Source organism: Camelus dromedarius, chromosome 18, assembly GCF_036321535.1.
Source record: "Camelus dromedarius isolate mCamDro1 chromosome 18, mCamDro1.pat, whole genome shotgun sequence".
Classification (NCBI taxonomy): domain Eukaryota; kingdom Metazoa; phylum Chordata; class Mammalia; order Artiodactyla; family Camelidae; genus Camelus; species Camelus dromedarius.
In genome coordinates this window covers 21,689,187-21,705,456 of record NC_087453.1, presented here as the reverse complement: position 1 = coordinate 21,705,456, position 16,270 = coordinate 21,689,187, and the positions used below count along the sequence as shown (strand labels likewise).

General features: G+C 45.6%; 1 protein-coding gene across 3 annotated transcripts in view; it reads left to right on the top strand.

The window, feature by feature from the left end:
- TM9SF4 (transmembrane 9 superfamily member 4) overlaps nt 1–16,270 on the top strand; it is a 50,414-nt gene that overhangs the window by 15,614 nt on the left and 18,530 nt on the right. For 2 of the 3 annotated variants that reach the window (XM_064475787.1, XM_064475786.1), the window contains exons 2-8: nt 4,648–4,764; nt 7,368–7,467; nt 12,121–12,289; nt 12,389–12,518; nt 13,695–13,818; nt 15,161–15,279; nt 15,382–15,493. In XM_064475787.1, the coding sequence (XP_064331857.1) occupies nt 4,648–4,764; nt 7,368–7,467; nt 12,121–12,289; nt 12,389–12,518; nt 13,695–13,818; nt 15,161–15,279; nt 15,382–15,493 (871 nt within the window). The remainder of the gene's footprint in view (nt 1–4,647; nt 4,765–7,367; nt 7,468–12,120; nt 12,290–12,388; nt 12,519–13,694; nt 13,819–15,160; nt 15,280–15,381; nt 15,494–16,270) is intronic. The other variant, XM_010993901.3, reaches the window with a different exon arrangement.

The following is a 16,270-nucleotide window of genomic DNA, read 5'->3' as shown; positions in this document are numbered from 1 at the left end:
TTTTGTTGCATTCTATAAATTTTGTATTTTTACTTTTTGCTTAAGATACTTTTAAAATTCTCATTCAGTTTCCTCTTTGATCCAAGAGTGTGTTGTTAAGTTTTCATGTATTTGCAGATTTTCCCATTTTCTGCTGTTACTGATTTCTAGTTTCATTCCCTTATGGTCAGGAAGGATACATGGAATGATTTCAGTCTTAAATTTGTTAAGACTTGTTTTGTGACCTAACATGTCTATCCTGGAGAATGTTTCATGTGCATCTGAAAAGAATGTATTCTTCTTCTGTTGGGTTGTAGGTCCATTTGGTCTATAGTATTGTTCAAGTCAGCTGTTTATTGATTTTCTGTCTGAATATTCTATCCATTATTGTAAGTGGGATGTTGAAGTCCCCTACTATATTTTATTGTATTGTAATTTCTCCCTTCAGATCTGTCAATATTTGCTTTATATATTTAGGTACTCTGATGTTGGGTGCATATATAATTGTTATATCTTGCTGTTGAATTTGTCATTATATAATGACCTTCTTTGTCGCTAGGCACAGTTTTGGACTAAAAGTCTGTTTTGTCTAAGTATGGCTATCTCTGCTTTCTTTTGGTTATCATTTACATGGAATATCTTTTTGTATCCCTTCACTTTCACTATGTGTGTCTTTAGATCTAAAATGAGTCTCCTGCAGGCAGCATATTGCTGAATTTTTTTTTTATCCATTCAGCCACTCTCTGCCTTTTGATTGGGAATTTAATCCATTTACTCCCCAGGTTGTTCTAATGTACATCAGGGTTAAGAACCACTGTCTTAGATGTACAAATAGGTTATAAGAGTAATAGATGTCTCAGGGATTCTCAAACTGTCCTTGGACAGTTGGAAAGGTGGGAGGTGTCAAGAACCCCTTAAATTTGAGAATTTGAAAAAAAAATCAGTTATCAAGTGGATACAGCAAAAATTAAGAACCATAGTATTCAACCTGGATGTGAATGAATGGTTTTATATTTTTATAGATCAGAGGTTGGTTGATGTTTATTATTAACTTGTTTGATAAGGATTTTTTGAGCACTCACATCAGCAAAGCCAGACAAGTGATTAGTGCAGGTGGAGACACAGCAGATACTTAAACCATAATTCGACATGAGAAGTGTCATAGTAGGGCCTTAAATAAGTACAGATTTAAATATTCGTCAGATAATTTAAGCACCAGTCTTTGAACATGTGTAGATGTGAAAGTTCATTTGGGCGTTGGGTAGTTTCAAACTTCTTCTTGTAGTGTCATCAGAGGGATATTTACAAAGTGCCTTGAAAAGTAAGGAAGGAAGAGAATAATTACTCCTGTGGGGATCTGAGGGGTTCTTGAAAGAAGAAACATTTCAACTGGACCCCAAAGGGTAGCTAGGACTTGAATAAGGCAAGGGCAGATGCCAGCAACAGCCTGAGCAAAGGCTTGAAGGCAGCCTCACCTGAGCGAGTCCACTTACTAAGGGCTCACAAACTCAGGGTCTTCCTGAAGGCTTAGAAAGAAAAGGTGGGAGGTACTGGTGGGAAGGTATCTTAGAGTCAGCAAGTGAATTCCTTCCATACTAAGCTAGAATTACTCTAACCTAAACTGTTTAGAACACTGCTGCTTTCTTTTGCCTAATGTATCTTATTGTTTTTCTTAAGTGGTATAAATACTATGTAATCTCAGAAAAACTGGAAAGTACAGATATACAAAAAAGGAAAGCATTGCCTCATTTTCTCAAAGATAACTTTTAAAAAGTGGGGCAGATCTTACTCTGCATGGTTCTATCCCCTGCTTTTTCTACTTAAATCTAAAGCTTGAATGTTCCCACTCAAGAAATATATCATCATTTTTCATGACAATATAAAAGGATAAGTGAATACACCATAATTTAACTTATTTCACTGATATTGGACATTTTACTATTGTACGTTGTGAACTATTTCACCATTTTAAATAATGCTATGTTGAACATCCTTTTATGCACTTTTTGGCATATTTATCATATTTTTCTTAACATGTCTAGAATTAGAATTGCAGGATCTCAGAGTATGCACTTCTGGGAGGCAGTTGATGCAGAGTGCCAAAGTGCTCCCTGGAAGTGTTTCAGTTTATAATCCCTCCAGCCATATGAGAATATCAAAACATGACATTTTAATATCTAAAACTGACAGTATCATCTTGGTGCACTCATTAATTCTAAACTGAACTTTTGAATTGCCTTTGGTTGCCAACTTACATTATTCAAAGGTTCTAGCATAATATGGAAATAATCCTTTGCCGTTTTTCATCTGTTGATCCTTCCTCTAAGACAAATTGACTTGTGGTTTGTTGATAGTATCTCATGTGTGAGAATTGTCTGTTTTCGGCATCATTTTTCAAAAATTTAGATCTGGGTTATTATTTTTAAACAACTTTTGGATGACAGTTTATGCCAGTAGTACAGGATTTATCTTCCTTATGTTTTAGTTAACTGGAATCCAGGTACAAAGTGGAGTTAGAGGAAGAGAGAGGACAGGATTTATTTATCTCACACAAAGCACTCACGGTCTAAGGACTGCCCACTGAGGCCTAGCAAAGAGGGAGGGCTAGAATCTTCCAAAGTCAGATGCTGTAACCAGCCCACAGTCAGTAGGCTTTCTGTCACAGAGAGAAAGAATAAAAATACCTTTGTTATTGTGTCAAGGCAAACCCATACTACTGAACCCTTTCCTCTGTGCATGCATAGAATGTTGCTGGAGAGATTTCCAAGGAACTGGTGCTGGGGAGCTGAAGAGGGAGGAAGGTTTATTTTTCATGGCATACCCATTTGTACTGTTTGAATTATTTACTGTGTATGTTTTACTTTTCCAAAACTTTTTAAACCTAGTTATTTTTTTTGAAAGCCTCTCTTCCCCATCGTTATGTAAGATGTTAACGTTAGAGGAAACTAGGTGAAGAGTATGTGAGAACTTGCATGTCTTCTGTAAATCTAAATTTATTTTAAATTTCAAAGTTAAAAATAAAAAAAGAGGACAGGAAGGGAAAATATCATCTTCCTATACAGAATCCTATCCTGTGAGGCATTTTCCACCTTCTTGTCTTGTCATTTCCTGCTTTCACCCCTAGGTCTGCTGACCTTGTGATTACCAGATACAACTATCTTAGCTACTTTTCACTGTTTTTATTGGAATCAGACTCTTTCATATTTCATAATGAACATCAGCTGGCAGATACTTACAAATGTTCACCATAGACCAGAGGAAAAACACTCTCTAAATATATTGCTTTTAAGACTCTGACCAAGCTGTGTGTCTAAAAAAGCGCACCAAGCTCAGAACCTTAAACTTTAAAGTCTATTTTTTTCTCAACTTGTGCTCCTGGTAAAAATGCAGATGAGTCTATATTCTCCGCAAGCCCCTGAGTGATTCTGATTCCCTTTAGAATTGAGTTCCAGAAAGAATAGCGTGTATGTGTGAGGTGGTAACATGAAGGATGGAGGGACTGCGAAGGCCAGGTGATCAGGAGGCTGTGGCCAGTGGCCAGTGGCCAGTGGGAGGACACGAGGGTCTGAAATGCCATAGCTTTAAAGGGGGCGGAGAGAGAAGGCAGATGCAGCAGCACATTTGAGTCGATGATCCAGGTGTATGAATGACAAAGTTCCTTGTTCAGACCAGGCAGAGAGAGAGAACCCCGGAAGCTCTTCTCTTTCCTTGAGGAGGTGAGGCTTGTTATCAGTGAAAGGCAAGAGATACTTTGATGGGGTGCCTTTCTTGAGTCCAATAATTGATCTTTCTTGCCTTTGATTCCCAGGTGACTGTCGTGCCTGCAGGTTCCTGAGTGTCTACTCAGTGCCAAGCACTAGGACACAGTCCCTGCTCCTGGCGAGATTACATTTGAGGAGAGGGGGGCAGACAGTACACAAGTAAAAAAAATACATATTGTATACATCAGTTAGCTAAGTCCATGAAGTGAAGTCAAACAAGGGGGTGGACAGTGGGCAACAGGAGCCCTGAGGATGCTGTTTCAGATGGGCTTGTCTGTGAGGAGGTGCCGTTTGAGAGAGACCTGAATAAAATAAGCAATGAGATCTGAGCCAGGCAGGCATCTGTGGGAAGGGCATTCTGGCAGAGGGAACAGTAAAGCTGATGACCCTGAGGAGTGGAGAAAGGCTTGCTGTCAGGAGACAACAAGGAGGCCAGTGTAGCTGGAGCTGAGGAGGAGGAGAACAGGAGACGGTGGGGTAATGACAGTTTTGGAGACAACTTGTAGGAAAAATATATTGGTGACATAGGAGATTCCTGACAAAGCAAGCCTATTGCTATATAGAGAAACGGGAGTTAATGGAACATCGTGAAGCTGTTTCCTGCCAGCTCTCCAGGAGAGTGATATGTGTGAAATGGTTAAAGGAACGTTGATCCAGAAACGGGGAGATGTGGCTCCTGTATTAGTCTACTCTTTTGCTTAATTACTTCACTCAGTTTGTGACTCATTTCTGGAAGTGCAGAATCAGGGCCTCTGAACAGTCTTGTGGAGGCATTTGGAAGGCAGCACTTAGTGGGGCCTCAGGCTTCTCGGCAGGGGCTGGGGGACACGAAGGTGCTCTGATGACCTGCCCCAGAGGGATGTTCACCTCTTTCCCCCATTCCGACTGCCGCCTCTCTTCTTCCAAGCAGGACTGGTTGCCGTGGTCCCTGCTGCTTCTCTCTCTCACGTGCGATACAGGCGCCTTCTATGTTCCTGGGGTTGCGCCAATCAACTTCCACCAGAACGATCCTGTGGAAATCAAGGTAAGTGCAGTCCTGGATTGTGGGAGCCACTGTGCTGGGCAGCCTGGCCGGAGGACCATGGCGGACTGGTCACATCCCTTCTGTGGTTACAAGGAACAGAGACCAGTGCTGGTACATAGCCTGGCAGGGTGGATAAACACCTATGACGAGTGAAAGCATCTGCATTCAGAGCTGCATAGTAGTAACGAGTAAATTCACCATGTGCTTCATGTGTTGCATTACTATGAGCATCTGTCTTCTTTGAAAGTCAGACTTGTAATTTTGGGGAACAATAATTAAAGTCACATTTACTGAGGATTATTTACATGCTAGGCTGTGTATGGTATGTATGGTATGGCTTCGCTCAGAATGCCCCCGAGTCCTCTGAGGCAGATACAGTATATTTTACAGATTAACTGAACATTTTACAGTTATAGAAACTGAGGCCCAAGGAAGTGAACCAATTTGCCGAAGGTCACGTGGTAAGGAAAACAGGGTTAGTTCAGAGCCCGTCTCTAAACCACTGCGGTGCTGTTCCTCCCAGTGCCTCTGCCAGAAGTCCCCCCAGAGAAAGCTTGTGGCATCCGGAGGACAGCATGGCTCTGGTTTCCAGTCCTGCCAAGCTGAGCCTGTGAGAGCGTACACCTTGGGTGGGAAGAGAGAGGGTGGGAGGGAATATGAAGGTGGGGCACTGTTTCTTGGTAATGTGGATTCTCTTTGGATTGTCCAAAAGGAAAGAATGCTAAGAAACACAAAATAATAGGCTGTTATAACAGACAATAACTTTTTAGTCATTTTGCCTCAAGCAATTCATGAAATGCTTAATAGAAGTTCTTAGTCCCTCAATCCGACATCTCTGAAAAGCTCGGAAATCCAGAGTTTTTCTAAACTCACTGTAGGCAAGACCTGACCTGAACTGTTTATTGACTTTATTTATCCCACTTGGTATGAATACTTTTGTTTTTCCTTGTATAAATAGTCGCTGAATATGGGGTACTGCTCCAGGCCCAACTGGGGGGTGTTATAAAATCTATGGTATGTTATACCACATTGCCCTTTAGAAATTAGAAAAAGTCCTAATTCCAAAGCAAGAGTTTAAGGATTGTGGATCTAGATTCTAAAAATTATTTATACTTTCAGATGATATATAAGGAGTGCTCAGTAGTTCCTAAAGAGAAAGAAAAATACCATATGAGATCGCTCATATGCGGAATCTTTAAAAAAAAAAAAAAGGAACATAAATACAAAACAGAAACATACTCATAGACATAGAATACAAACTTGTCATTGCCAAGGGGGCGGGGAGTGGGAAGGGACAGACTGGGATATCAAAATTTGTAGATACTGACAGGCATATGCAGAATAGATAAACAAGATTATACTGTATAGCACAGGGAAATATAGACAAGATCTTGTGGCAGCTCACAGAGAAAAAAAATGTGACAATGTATATATGTTCATGTATAACTGAAAAATTGTGCTCTACACTGGAATTTGACACAACATTGTAAACTGACTATAACTCAATAAAAAATGTTAAAAAAAAAAAAGAATTAAAAGAAAAAAGTAGTTCCTAAATAGTTGCACTTAAATTAAAAAAAAAAAAACTTTTTGCAACATTTTGATTGGTTCTATTTTATCCATGTTTTGGGGAGTTGTCGGTGGCTCTCACCGTTTCCAGAGCTACATTCTGTGTGCTTATACCACTTCCTAAATGGTCTCCTTCGTGGTCTTCTTAAACTTCACTTTTAATGGTTGCATAATATTTAATTGAATGAATATATTATGGTTTATTGATCAGTTTCCCATTGCAGGGCTTTTAGCTGTTTTTCCAGTTTTTCCATCTCTTCTGTCGTTATACAAACATTTAGTGAGCACCTATTGTGTGCCTAGCTCTGTAGGCACCAGGGTTACATAGGTGTGGTTACGCATATGGTCCTTGCCCTTATGGAGCTTAAATCTTAAATTCTAGTAGGGAAGACTGATTTCTTTTTAAAAAAAAAAAGGAAAAAAACAGGTAAACAAAATATATTTTATCAGACATGCTGCAAAGGAAGCTAGGAGTGTTGAAATACAGACGATGGAGGACTTCCTTTGGTAAGATAATTAGGAAAGGACCGGAGGGTGAGGGGAGTAAGCTGAGACCTCGGTGTGAGGAGTCAAGAGAGTTGGGCAGAGAGGAGCCGCAGGTTCAAAGTCTAAGGCAGGAGACAGCTGGTTGGGCTCAGGGAACTGGAGGCAAAAGACCACTATGATTGGGAATGAGGAGTGAACTCTTTATTCCTAAAGTTTTTTCCTCATTTGGAGTTATTCCCTTAGGAAAGATACCCAGTGAAATTATGGATGCAAAAGATATCAGCATGTTGAAGACTCTCAGTGTATTTTAAATTTAGTTGTGATTATAAACAAAATCTATAACGTGCTCTAAAACCAATGAAATGTGAAATAATTCAGAATTGTAGGCAGTATAGTATATAGTGTGCCAGAGTTGTGTCTGCTGCAGTTAGTTTGCTTGTTAGATAGTATTACCAAGTGTACTAAAGATGGGTGGGTACGAGGGAGGATTATTAAACAGTCATCTTGATTTCTGGGTTGAGAAATAATGACCTCTCTTCTCCCGCTAGGCTGTGAAGCTCACCAGCTCTCGAACCCAGCTACCTTACGAATACTACTCACTGCCCTTCTGCCAGCCCAGCAAAATAACCTACAAGGCAGAGAATCTGGGTACGTTCTCTCACACTGCTGTCACCCTGCCCCAAAGGGAACCCAGATCTTTCCAGGATGATAATAGCAGTTAACCCTTACATAGCACATACTGTGTGCTGGACACTGTTCTACTTAATTTATATGCATATTAGTTTATTTAATCCTCGTAACAGCCCCAGGGAAGTGGTTGTTGTATTTATTCCCATTTTACAGGTTAAATGACTTGCCTCTGATTACATTGTTACTCAGTGGCTAAGCTGGTCTTGAAATCCATGTAATCAGGCTTCAGATTTGGAGCCCTTGGCTACTGCGCATACTGGCTCTCCTTGATTTTTAGATAATCTTCTCATCTCTCTCATGGTTTCTGTAACTTGCTCTGCTTTTAATTAAAAGAGTGAGTGATTACCTCCGGCCCTAATGGAAGCAGAGACATTACCATAATTCTTGCTAAACTGTGTAAGACTTGCCTCAAATAATGTATGAAGCACCCAGTGCCGTGTCTGGCATATGTGTTCCATAAATAGCAGTCATTTTATTCTCATTCAGATTTCTTCCTTTGGTAGAATTTCGGGCTTAAAGAAAAAGACATTTGGAGGCCTCTGTTAAGGACATGATTATTAGTACTGACTCTGTACCTGTCTCAGGGTTAAGTCTTGGAGATAAAAACATGGAAAGACACCCTCCCTGACCTTAAGGAACTTAAGAGACTTTCCTCTTTTCTTATAGCTTAGGAAGGCGAAAGGAGAGAACTGATTCTTGAATAGGCCTCTGAAAGAGCTGCCTTCTCCATCAGGGCCACCCGTAGCTCAGATGTTTCCAGAACCCCTAGCTGACAGGTGTACCTACTGCCAGGTATTGGGTGTCCCAGACCAGCTGGGGCAGGCCTGAGCCAGCTTAACCAAAAGCAGGCAGCGCCGCCCGTCCCTGAGTCTTGCCTTTGCGGTTGAACAGAGGTTGGTCTCGGGGCCGGGCTGCTCTTGCTGCCTGCCACTTACCCTTCGTTTCTCTCCACGCCACGTGATGCTCCAGCCACCTTGCCTCCGCCTGGAAGCCTGACCCACTCTGTTCTCCAGGCCCCTCACAGCAGCTCCTCCCTTCCCTGGTGAGCTGGTGTGGATTCGATAACAGCCCAGGTCTCAGCAGTTGGGCAAATCTTAATGTGAGACTGGGTGACCTTCACCTCCACGAAGCTGGGGAGTGTGCCTGCCTCATAGAAATGGGAACTTCCGTGTGTACAGAAGTTAATCTGCCATACTCTATCTCATTCTGTCCTTGTGTAGGGCCCCCCCTGTGGCCTAGCAGCTCTTTGAGCAGAAGGATCATATGTTACATTCCTCTCTCTCTCTCCCACAGCTGACCCAGAGTCTGACACACAGTTGTCATTTGGTGAAAGTTGGTGTCCTCCCTGAGTAGAGCAGAAACATCCTTGAATGAGCACCTGTTGGCTCGCAAGCCCTGTGCTCCATGTTATCATCCTTGGCCGTTAGTACTTAGGGCTCTTCCTGTGAGCTGGGCATTGTTCTAAGCACTACTGTGCTTAGACTTAGTTATTCTCGCAACAGCCCTGTAAGGGAGCTACTCTTAGTATCGCCTTGTCATAGATAAGGGAAGTGGGGCGCAGGAGGTGAAGTCACTTGCCCCAGGTCACTCACCTAGTCAGTGGCAGAACCCAGACCCTCTGGCTTCAGAGTCCATCCCCTTAAGCACCACAGTCTGCACACTGTCTGACCTGATTCTTACTGTAACTGCAAAGCCGTGTAGGATTGCCTTCCTGCCATTGTACATAGCATAGCAGCTTCAAAGTTTGGAAAAGCTTGCTTGTGGTCACATGGTAATGTGTGGAGAAATTGAAATATTAACCCAGGTTTTTTAACTGTAAAAACAGAATTCTTTCTGTTGTCCAGGGCTCCTCTCTCCAGAAAGGTTCATTTGGGCTGTCTCAGGGCTGTGCTCCTGTTGATCACGTTGGTGGAGATTGATTTCGCAGTGTGTGTGTGTGGGAGTGCCTGGGGCAGATGTACTGGAGTCCAGCATCAGACTCCTTTTAGCTTGTTGCACATTTAGTCTGGCAGGCCATCTGCTCCCAGCTTTAAAAAATTAAAAGGAATACTTCTGTATTAGAAATAAGCTGGTCCAGACCAGTATGTCCTCTTTCTTGGTTTAAATTTAATTTCTAAATATCAAGAAATGATACCCACCCTACTTGGTCTGCAGCCCTGTTCCTCTCTTTGTATGTTCTTCCCTTCCTCAAGGGAGGTCCTTATTGACCTTATTGAAAGAAGTGGGCAGTAGGGTGTGATGTGGAGGAAAGAGCCCAAGGGGTTAGCACTGCCAGTCCCCTCATACGGTTGTAGGCGAGTCCCTGGCCAGGTCTGGTTCTCAGCATTGTCATCTCTAAAATGGCAGAGGGTGACCCAGGTCATTTCAGCAGTGGACCATGCAGATGTCTTATTGGTGTTCTTGCTCTCCCACTGGCTAGTCCTTTCCTGGGTTTTGCAGACTCATCTGCATTGCTAACCTTCTAAAACAAGGTAGAGGGGTAGGGACCTTCATCCAGGCTTCTCTTCACCCACCCTTCTCCTGAGTGGCCTCATCCACACTTGCCAGGGTGTTAACTTTGCAGCTGAGTGGTTCTCCCTGCACTAGCCATCTGTATACCAACAACTCAGTCTTCCGTCTACAGTCCTCACCTTTCCTCTGAGCCTAAAATTTAGATATCTCACTGCCTGCTTGACATAGCTACTTGACATATCCAAACTGAAAAAATGCCTTCAGTTTAAGTTGGCTATTTTTCCTGTTTTCCCAACTAGAATCTGATTGTAGAAACCTCAGAATCTTTCTGATATGCACCACCACTCATCCTTCATATCAGTCAGCACCAGGCCCCCTAGGTTTCGCCTCCCCAGTAGCTCCCAGATCTGTGTACCTGTTTCCGCCCTCACTGCACCCTGCAGTCTGGCCACCAGCACCACTCACTTTGCATAGCTGACTGCCTTCGCCCCAGCCAGTCCCTTGCATCTTCGACATTTTCTTCACAAAACAGCCAGGGTGGTCTGTAAGCAGAATCGGATAATATCTCCTGCCACCCATTAGAAACCATTTATTGGTTTTTGCTGTTCTCTGGATAAAGATCGAACCTCCAGTGTGGCCCACAGGCCCCCTGAGGTCCAGCTCCAGCCTGTCTCTCCACCGCACTTCAAGTCGCTCTCCCCCTTGCTGTCTGCACTGCAGCCACACAGGCCTCTCAAGTTTACCCAGTCCCCCAACCAAGGGGCCATTGCACATACTGTTCCTTCTGTCTGCAATAGTCTTCCCTATCTCTTTACCTAGATAATTCTCTCCTCCTCTAGAGCTCACTTCAAGCATTATTTCCTCAGAGAAACTGCTAGACCTACTCTTCCACAACTAGAGTAAGTTCCTCTTATAATATTCCTTATTATTTAATCGGTCTATCTTCCCACTGGACCATAAGCTCTGTGAATATGTCTGTTCAGCATTATATCTTCAGAGCCTAGTGCATAACCAATACCTTGTAGATGTTTGGGAAGGGATGAATGAATGAACAAATGAATGAGTAGACCAAAGGTACCACATCAGGCAGATCCACACTGGTAGGCAGCTGTTAGACCAGGTGTGTGTGCAGGCATCAGTGCCACCTGTGGCCTGTGGGTTGGTCTCCTTCAGCTTGCCCCAGTTTCACATCATCCCAGAAGAATTGTTAGAATGGCTCAGAATGAAAGCGTCGTTGGGTATAGTTGGCAGTCTCTAACTGCTCAGTACCTGCTTGCGTGACGTCTAGCAGCAGGTTACTCTGAGGCAGTAGGCGTGCAAAGGGTGTGCCAGTTCCTTAAGTAGAAAGACGTTTTGGTTAAAAATCTTGGGTGCTGGGTTTTATGCTCCCTCCCTGCCTGAACCAGGATCTGAAGACACAGAGATAAATGGGAAACATTGTCTGTCCTTAAAGAGCTCGTAATCAGGTAGGGGAGGCAGAGACTTAATCTATCAACACCTCATGCAAAAGTCACATCAGTGACAAATGAAAAGGTGCAGAGGTGGTGCTGGTGATAAAAATAGTGTTTGTTGCCAGCTCATTCTGTGCTTCTCACTGCTACCCTATGACATGGATGCTGTCATTATCCCCATTTCACAGATAAGGAAATTGAGGCTTATTAAGGTTAAGTGACTTACCAAGACTGCTAAGCTGCTGAGTGGCAGAGCCAGGGTTCAGTAGCAGGCAGCCGTCTCTCTTCACCACCGCACAATGCTGCCTCTGCACCAAGGGCAATCGAAGAGGGAGTGACAAGCTTGGGCCTAAGGAGGTCAGGAAGGGCTTCCCGGATAATGAAACAGAAGCCGAGTTTGAAGGGTGAGGAAGAGTTTCCCATGTGGGGCAGGGAATGGCACTCCAGGCAAAGGAAATGGCGTGAAGCCCAGAGGCATGTTTGGTGTACTCTACAGAGTCCAGTGGTGCTAGAGCACAAAGCAGGACCAGAGGGCAAAGGGCAGGCATCAGACAAGGGCAGGCTTGGTGTGAACAGGGGTTGGTGCGTTGAGTGCCAGGCTGTGGGATTGCTGAAGGCCCTGCAGGTTGGCCCTGTGTCTCCATGGTTCTGCTGACCTCAGCAGCCTCAGGGCTGAGGCTCTGAGCTCCATCTGTCTCTCTTATGGCAGGAGAGGTGCTGAGAGGGGACCGGATTGTCAACACCCCTTTCCAGGTTCTTATGAACAGCGAAAAGAAGTGTGAGGTTCTGTGCAGCCAGTCCAATAAGCCAGTGACCCTGACCGTGGAGCAGAGCCGCCTCGTAGCTGAGCGGATCACGGAGGACTACTACGTCCACCTGTAAGTTGTCCTCTGCTCCCTGCCAGCCTCGAGTTCACGTAGGGGAGGGCACAGAGGGAAAGGTGGTCCGAGGGACTGAGTGGGGCCTTGGGTTTCCAGCATCGCGGACAACCTGCCTGTGGCCACCCGGCTGGAGCTCTATTCCAACCGTGAGGGCGATGACAAGAAGAAGGAGAAAGATGTGCAGTTTGAACATGGCTACCGGCTCGGCTTCACGGATGTCAACAAGGTAGAGTGTCTTGGCGTGCTCAGAGGGCTGGGGGAGCCACACCCCAGAGTCACAAGCACTTGGGGCCACCGAGAAGGGGGAAAGATGTAGCACTAGGCTTTTTAACAGGAAAGACGGGGATGGCCAAGGCAAGTTCCTCCTGGTGCCCCCAGGCGTTATCTGTCAGAAGTCAGCGTGCTGTGGGCAGGACTCAGGCAGATGCTACATGGGAGGTGGAAGGCGCAGTCTCTAAAAATTCAGATTCTATGTTTATAAGATTAATCCCTTCTTCCTCCTCAAAAACCTGCAATTTCCTAAGTATGTAAGAGAGAGAGCTAAGTAGTGGTCGCAAGCATGCAGATTCCCTGGGTTTTAAATCCTGCCTCCACCATGTCCCCGTTGGTGAGTGACCTTGGGCCTACCTCTTTCATCTCTCTAAGCCTTTGGTTCCTTATCTGTAAAATATATGTAATAGCCATACCTGCCCTTCGGGGTTGTCATGCGGAGAAAATCAGATAACCTGTGTAAGCCCTTTACAGCACAGCCTCTGAGAAATATGCTAATAATGCCAGTGATCGTAAGTGATTTGCTCTGTCATTTTCTAAACTGAACCCATATTACTAAGGGAGTAAAGGACAAAAACATTCCTTTTAAGGCATAACTCCTGTCCTCCAAGGGCTTCTGTCATAACTGGGAAGAAAACTGATAGTGTAGGACCTTAAGTCCCAATACTGACCACACCAGTGCCTGGCCGGTCAGTGCCAGGGGGGTTCACAGGGAGCTCACGTGCGTTCAGGTTGTCATGGAGGAGGTAGGCCTTGAAAAACAGGTACGCTTGAGCAGAGTGGAGTCAGGATGGCATTCTAATTGGAGTGAATGTCATGAATGGAGTTGGGGGGGAGGGCGGCCCAGGGAGACCAGATCTAATGTGTCTGAGAAGATGACAGGCGGGTTTATTAGGGTCACATGCCAGTAGGCCTTGAATACCAGCCTGAGGGGTCTAGGCTTTTATCCAGTAAGCCCCACAGAGCCCTGGAGGGTTCCTAACTAGGGGAGTGCTATGAGAGCAGTGTTTTTGGAAGGTTGGCACTGCTGGACCTGCTAAATGAGGGATCTCATACCTGGGAGCTCTTGGAGTGATTTTCTGGTGGTTAATTGGCTCTGAGCTATTTCGTTCTGTCTGTTGCTCTGTTTTAGATCTACCTGCACAATCATCTCTCATTCATCCTTTACTACCACCGGGAGGACCTGGAAGAGGACCGGGAGCACACATACCGTGTCGTCCGCTTCGAGGTGATTCCCCAGAGCATCAGGCTGGAGGGTGAGTGGGGAGGTGTGACCAGAGGGGCAGGGCTGGATGGGCCTGGGCTTCCGCACCCATGGTCTTCGCACCCTTGATTCCTGAAATGGCTGACAGGCCCCAGTGTGACATACGGGCCCAGCCACAGTAGGGTCACTGCGTTCCTAAGAGAGGTGGGGGGGTTGGCGAGGGGAGACCTGTCATCTGTGGTTCCTGGCCTGGCACAGCCCCTTACCAGTTTACCACCTACCCACTACACCCAGAGGTGTGTACTGATTATGATGAGGAACCAGAGGCTCAGAGAGGTTGGTGACTTGGCTGAGATCAAACAGCAACTTGGAGCTTTTCCAGGCCTCTCATAAGAACCAGCCAGCTCAAGAACAAAGGGCAGGGGTACAGACAGAGCTGTTGGGCAACAGGTTTCAGTGTTTCCACTCCTGTGTGAGTGATTGGCATAGACTAAAATTGACCCACAGTGAACAGTCGTGCAGGAGTTTGAGAGCCCGGGCCAGCCCTGTGGGCCTGACCGGACCTGGTCTGGCCTCACCTCGCCTGGCAACCCTTGCTCACCACAGGGCACCCATCCATTCAGCAGGCCTGGCCTTTCGTCCACAGTGGTGGTGGGCTCCTGGGGTTTTTTTTAAGCCATGGAACCTGGTTTTCAAACAAAATCACACGCAGAAGTCTCGCATAAAATGTAAACCCTGCACTTTGGGAGCATCATGCTGCTTCTCCTTCCGTGGGTGTTCTGGGCACAGCCTGACGTTTACTGTGCGAGTCTCGTGACAGCAGCTGCTTCCTCGCTGGCTCTCTGAGGTTAGAGATTCTGTCTCCTTTTCTCACCATTTTCTCCCCAGCATAGTACCTGGCACAGAGTAGGTGTTTGATATATGTTTGTTGATTGCATAAGTGGACAGATAACAGGATGAACGAATGAGTAAGTGAAGGAAGAGAGCATCTGAGTGACTGAATTACCAAAGTGCTGGGACTTTGGGGACTGAGTGAGTGAGTAAACTCATGACAAAATGAGTCAGTGTTGTTTTGCGTGTTGAAAGAGACTGATTGGATGAGGAAGTGTTTGAACTGAGTGAGGGAAGATTGATTGACTACATAGGGGGCTCAGTCCCCTTCCCTCCACATACCTCCCTGCAGCCCCAAGGCCCTTTGGAAAGTCAGGGCTCTGGGGAGCATCATTTTAAAGCTATTTTAAGCTGTTTTAAAGCTATATTGTTTAAAGCTATTGTTGCCAGCTGTTTGCCCAGCCTCCACTCAGCAGTGTGCCACCTCTGAGGGCACCCCCAGAACCGTCCTGGGGTAGTGGCCTGGACCTCCCAGGAACAGACTGAGTCTCTGTCTCTCACAGACCTCAAAGCAGATGAGAAGAGTTCATGCACCCTGCCTGAGGGTACCAACTCCTCCCCCCAAGAAATTGACCCCACCAAGGAGAATCAGCTGTACTTCACCTACTCTGTTCACTGGGAGGTGAGAAGGGGCTGGAGTCCACACAGGGGAGGAGGGTTCTGATCTGGGCAGGAGTTGTCCAGCAGGAGGCCTGACTTTTGAGTGCTTCCTCCCCACCACCAGGAGAGTGACATCAAATGGGCCTCTCGCTGGGACACTTACCTGACCATGAGTGATGTGCAGATCCACTGGTTTTCTATCATTAACTCCGTCGTGGTGGTCTTCTTCCTGTCAGGTGAGAGATCTGTGGGTGGGAGGGTGGAGAGGACAAGGGGGTGAAGGATGAGAGGCTGAGGTGTCCAATCAGTCATGGGCAATGTCCTGGGTGTTCTTGGAGTCAAGTGTGGGTCAGAAACAGAGATCAGGGCTTTGTGTGAGGCATCAGGTGGACAGAGATAGATAGGAGTTGGCCTCTCCTCTGGAGAGCTCTGGGGGGAAGACAGATGCATCTCTTCACGCATAGCATCATTGATTCATTCAACAGGACATGGTCATTGCTCATTCTGTTCCGGCGCTGTGCCACTGCTGGGGGCGTGGTGGGGAGCAAGCACAGCCCAGTCTGTATTTCTGGTGATGGGAGAGGGACAAAAAAGCATAGATACAGTGCTAAGTGCTATGAGGCAGATACACAAGGTGACCAGATACACGGCTGTTAAGGAAAGGGTGATGGCTGCTTTAGAGAAGACTTATCTGAATGAGGAGGAGCCACCCTTCAGAGATCCAGAGAAAGAATTTTCCAGCAAGGGTCACGGCCCTGCAGCGGGACAAGCTTGGTGAGAAGCCAGATGGCAAGAGGGCAGTGAGCAGAGGGGAGGGTGGTAGACAGAGGTAGAATGAAACTGATCATTTCGGAATCATACGAGAAGTGAAGATCATGCTAGCTAGCTACTGTTGGTTAAACATTCACCCAGGAGCCAGCTGCTGTGCTTCACAAGCATCCCAGTCCTTGCAGTCCCGTGAGCTAAGCCCGAAGGTGTTAAGTTAGCTCAAGGTGCTATAACCCATTGTCAAC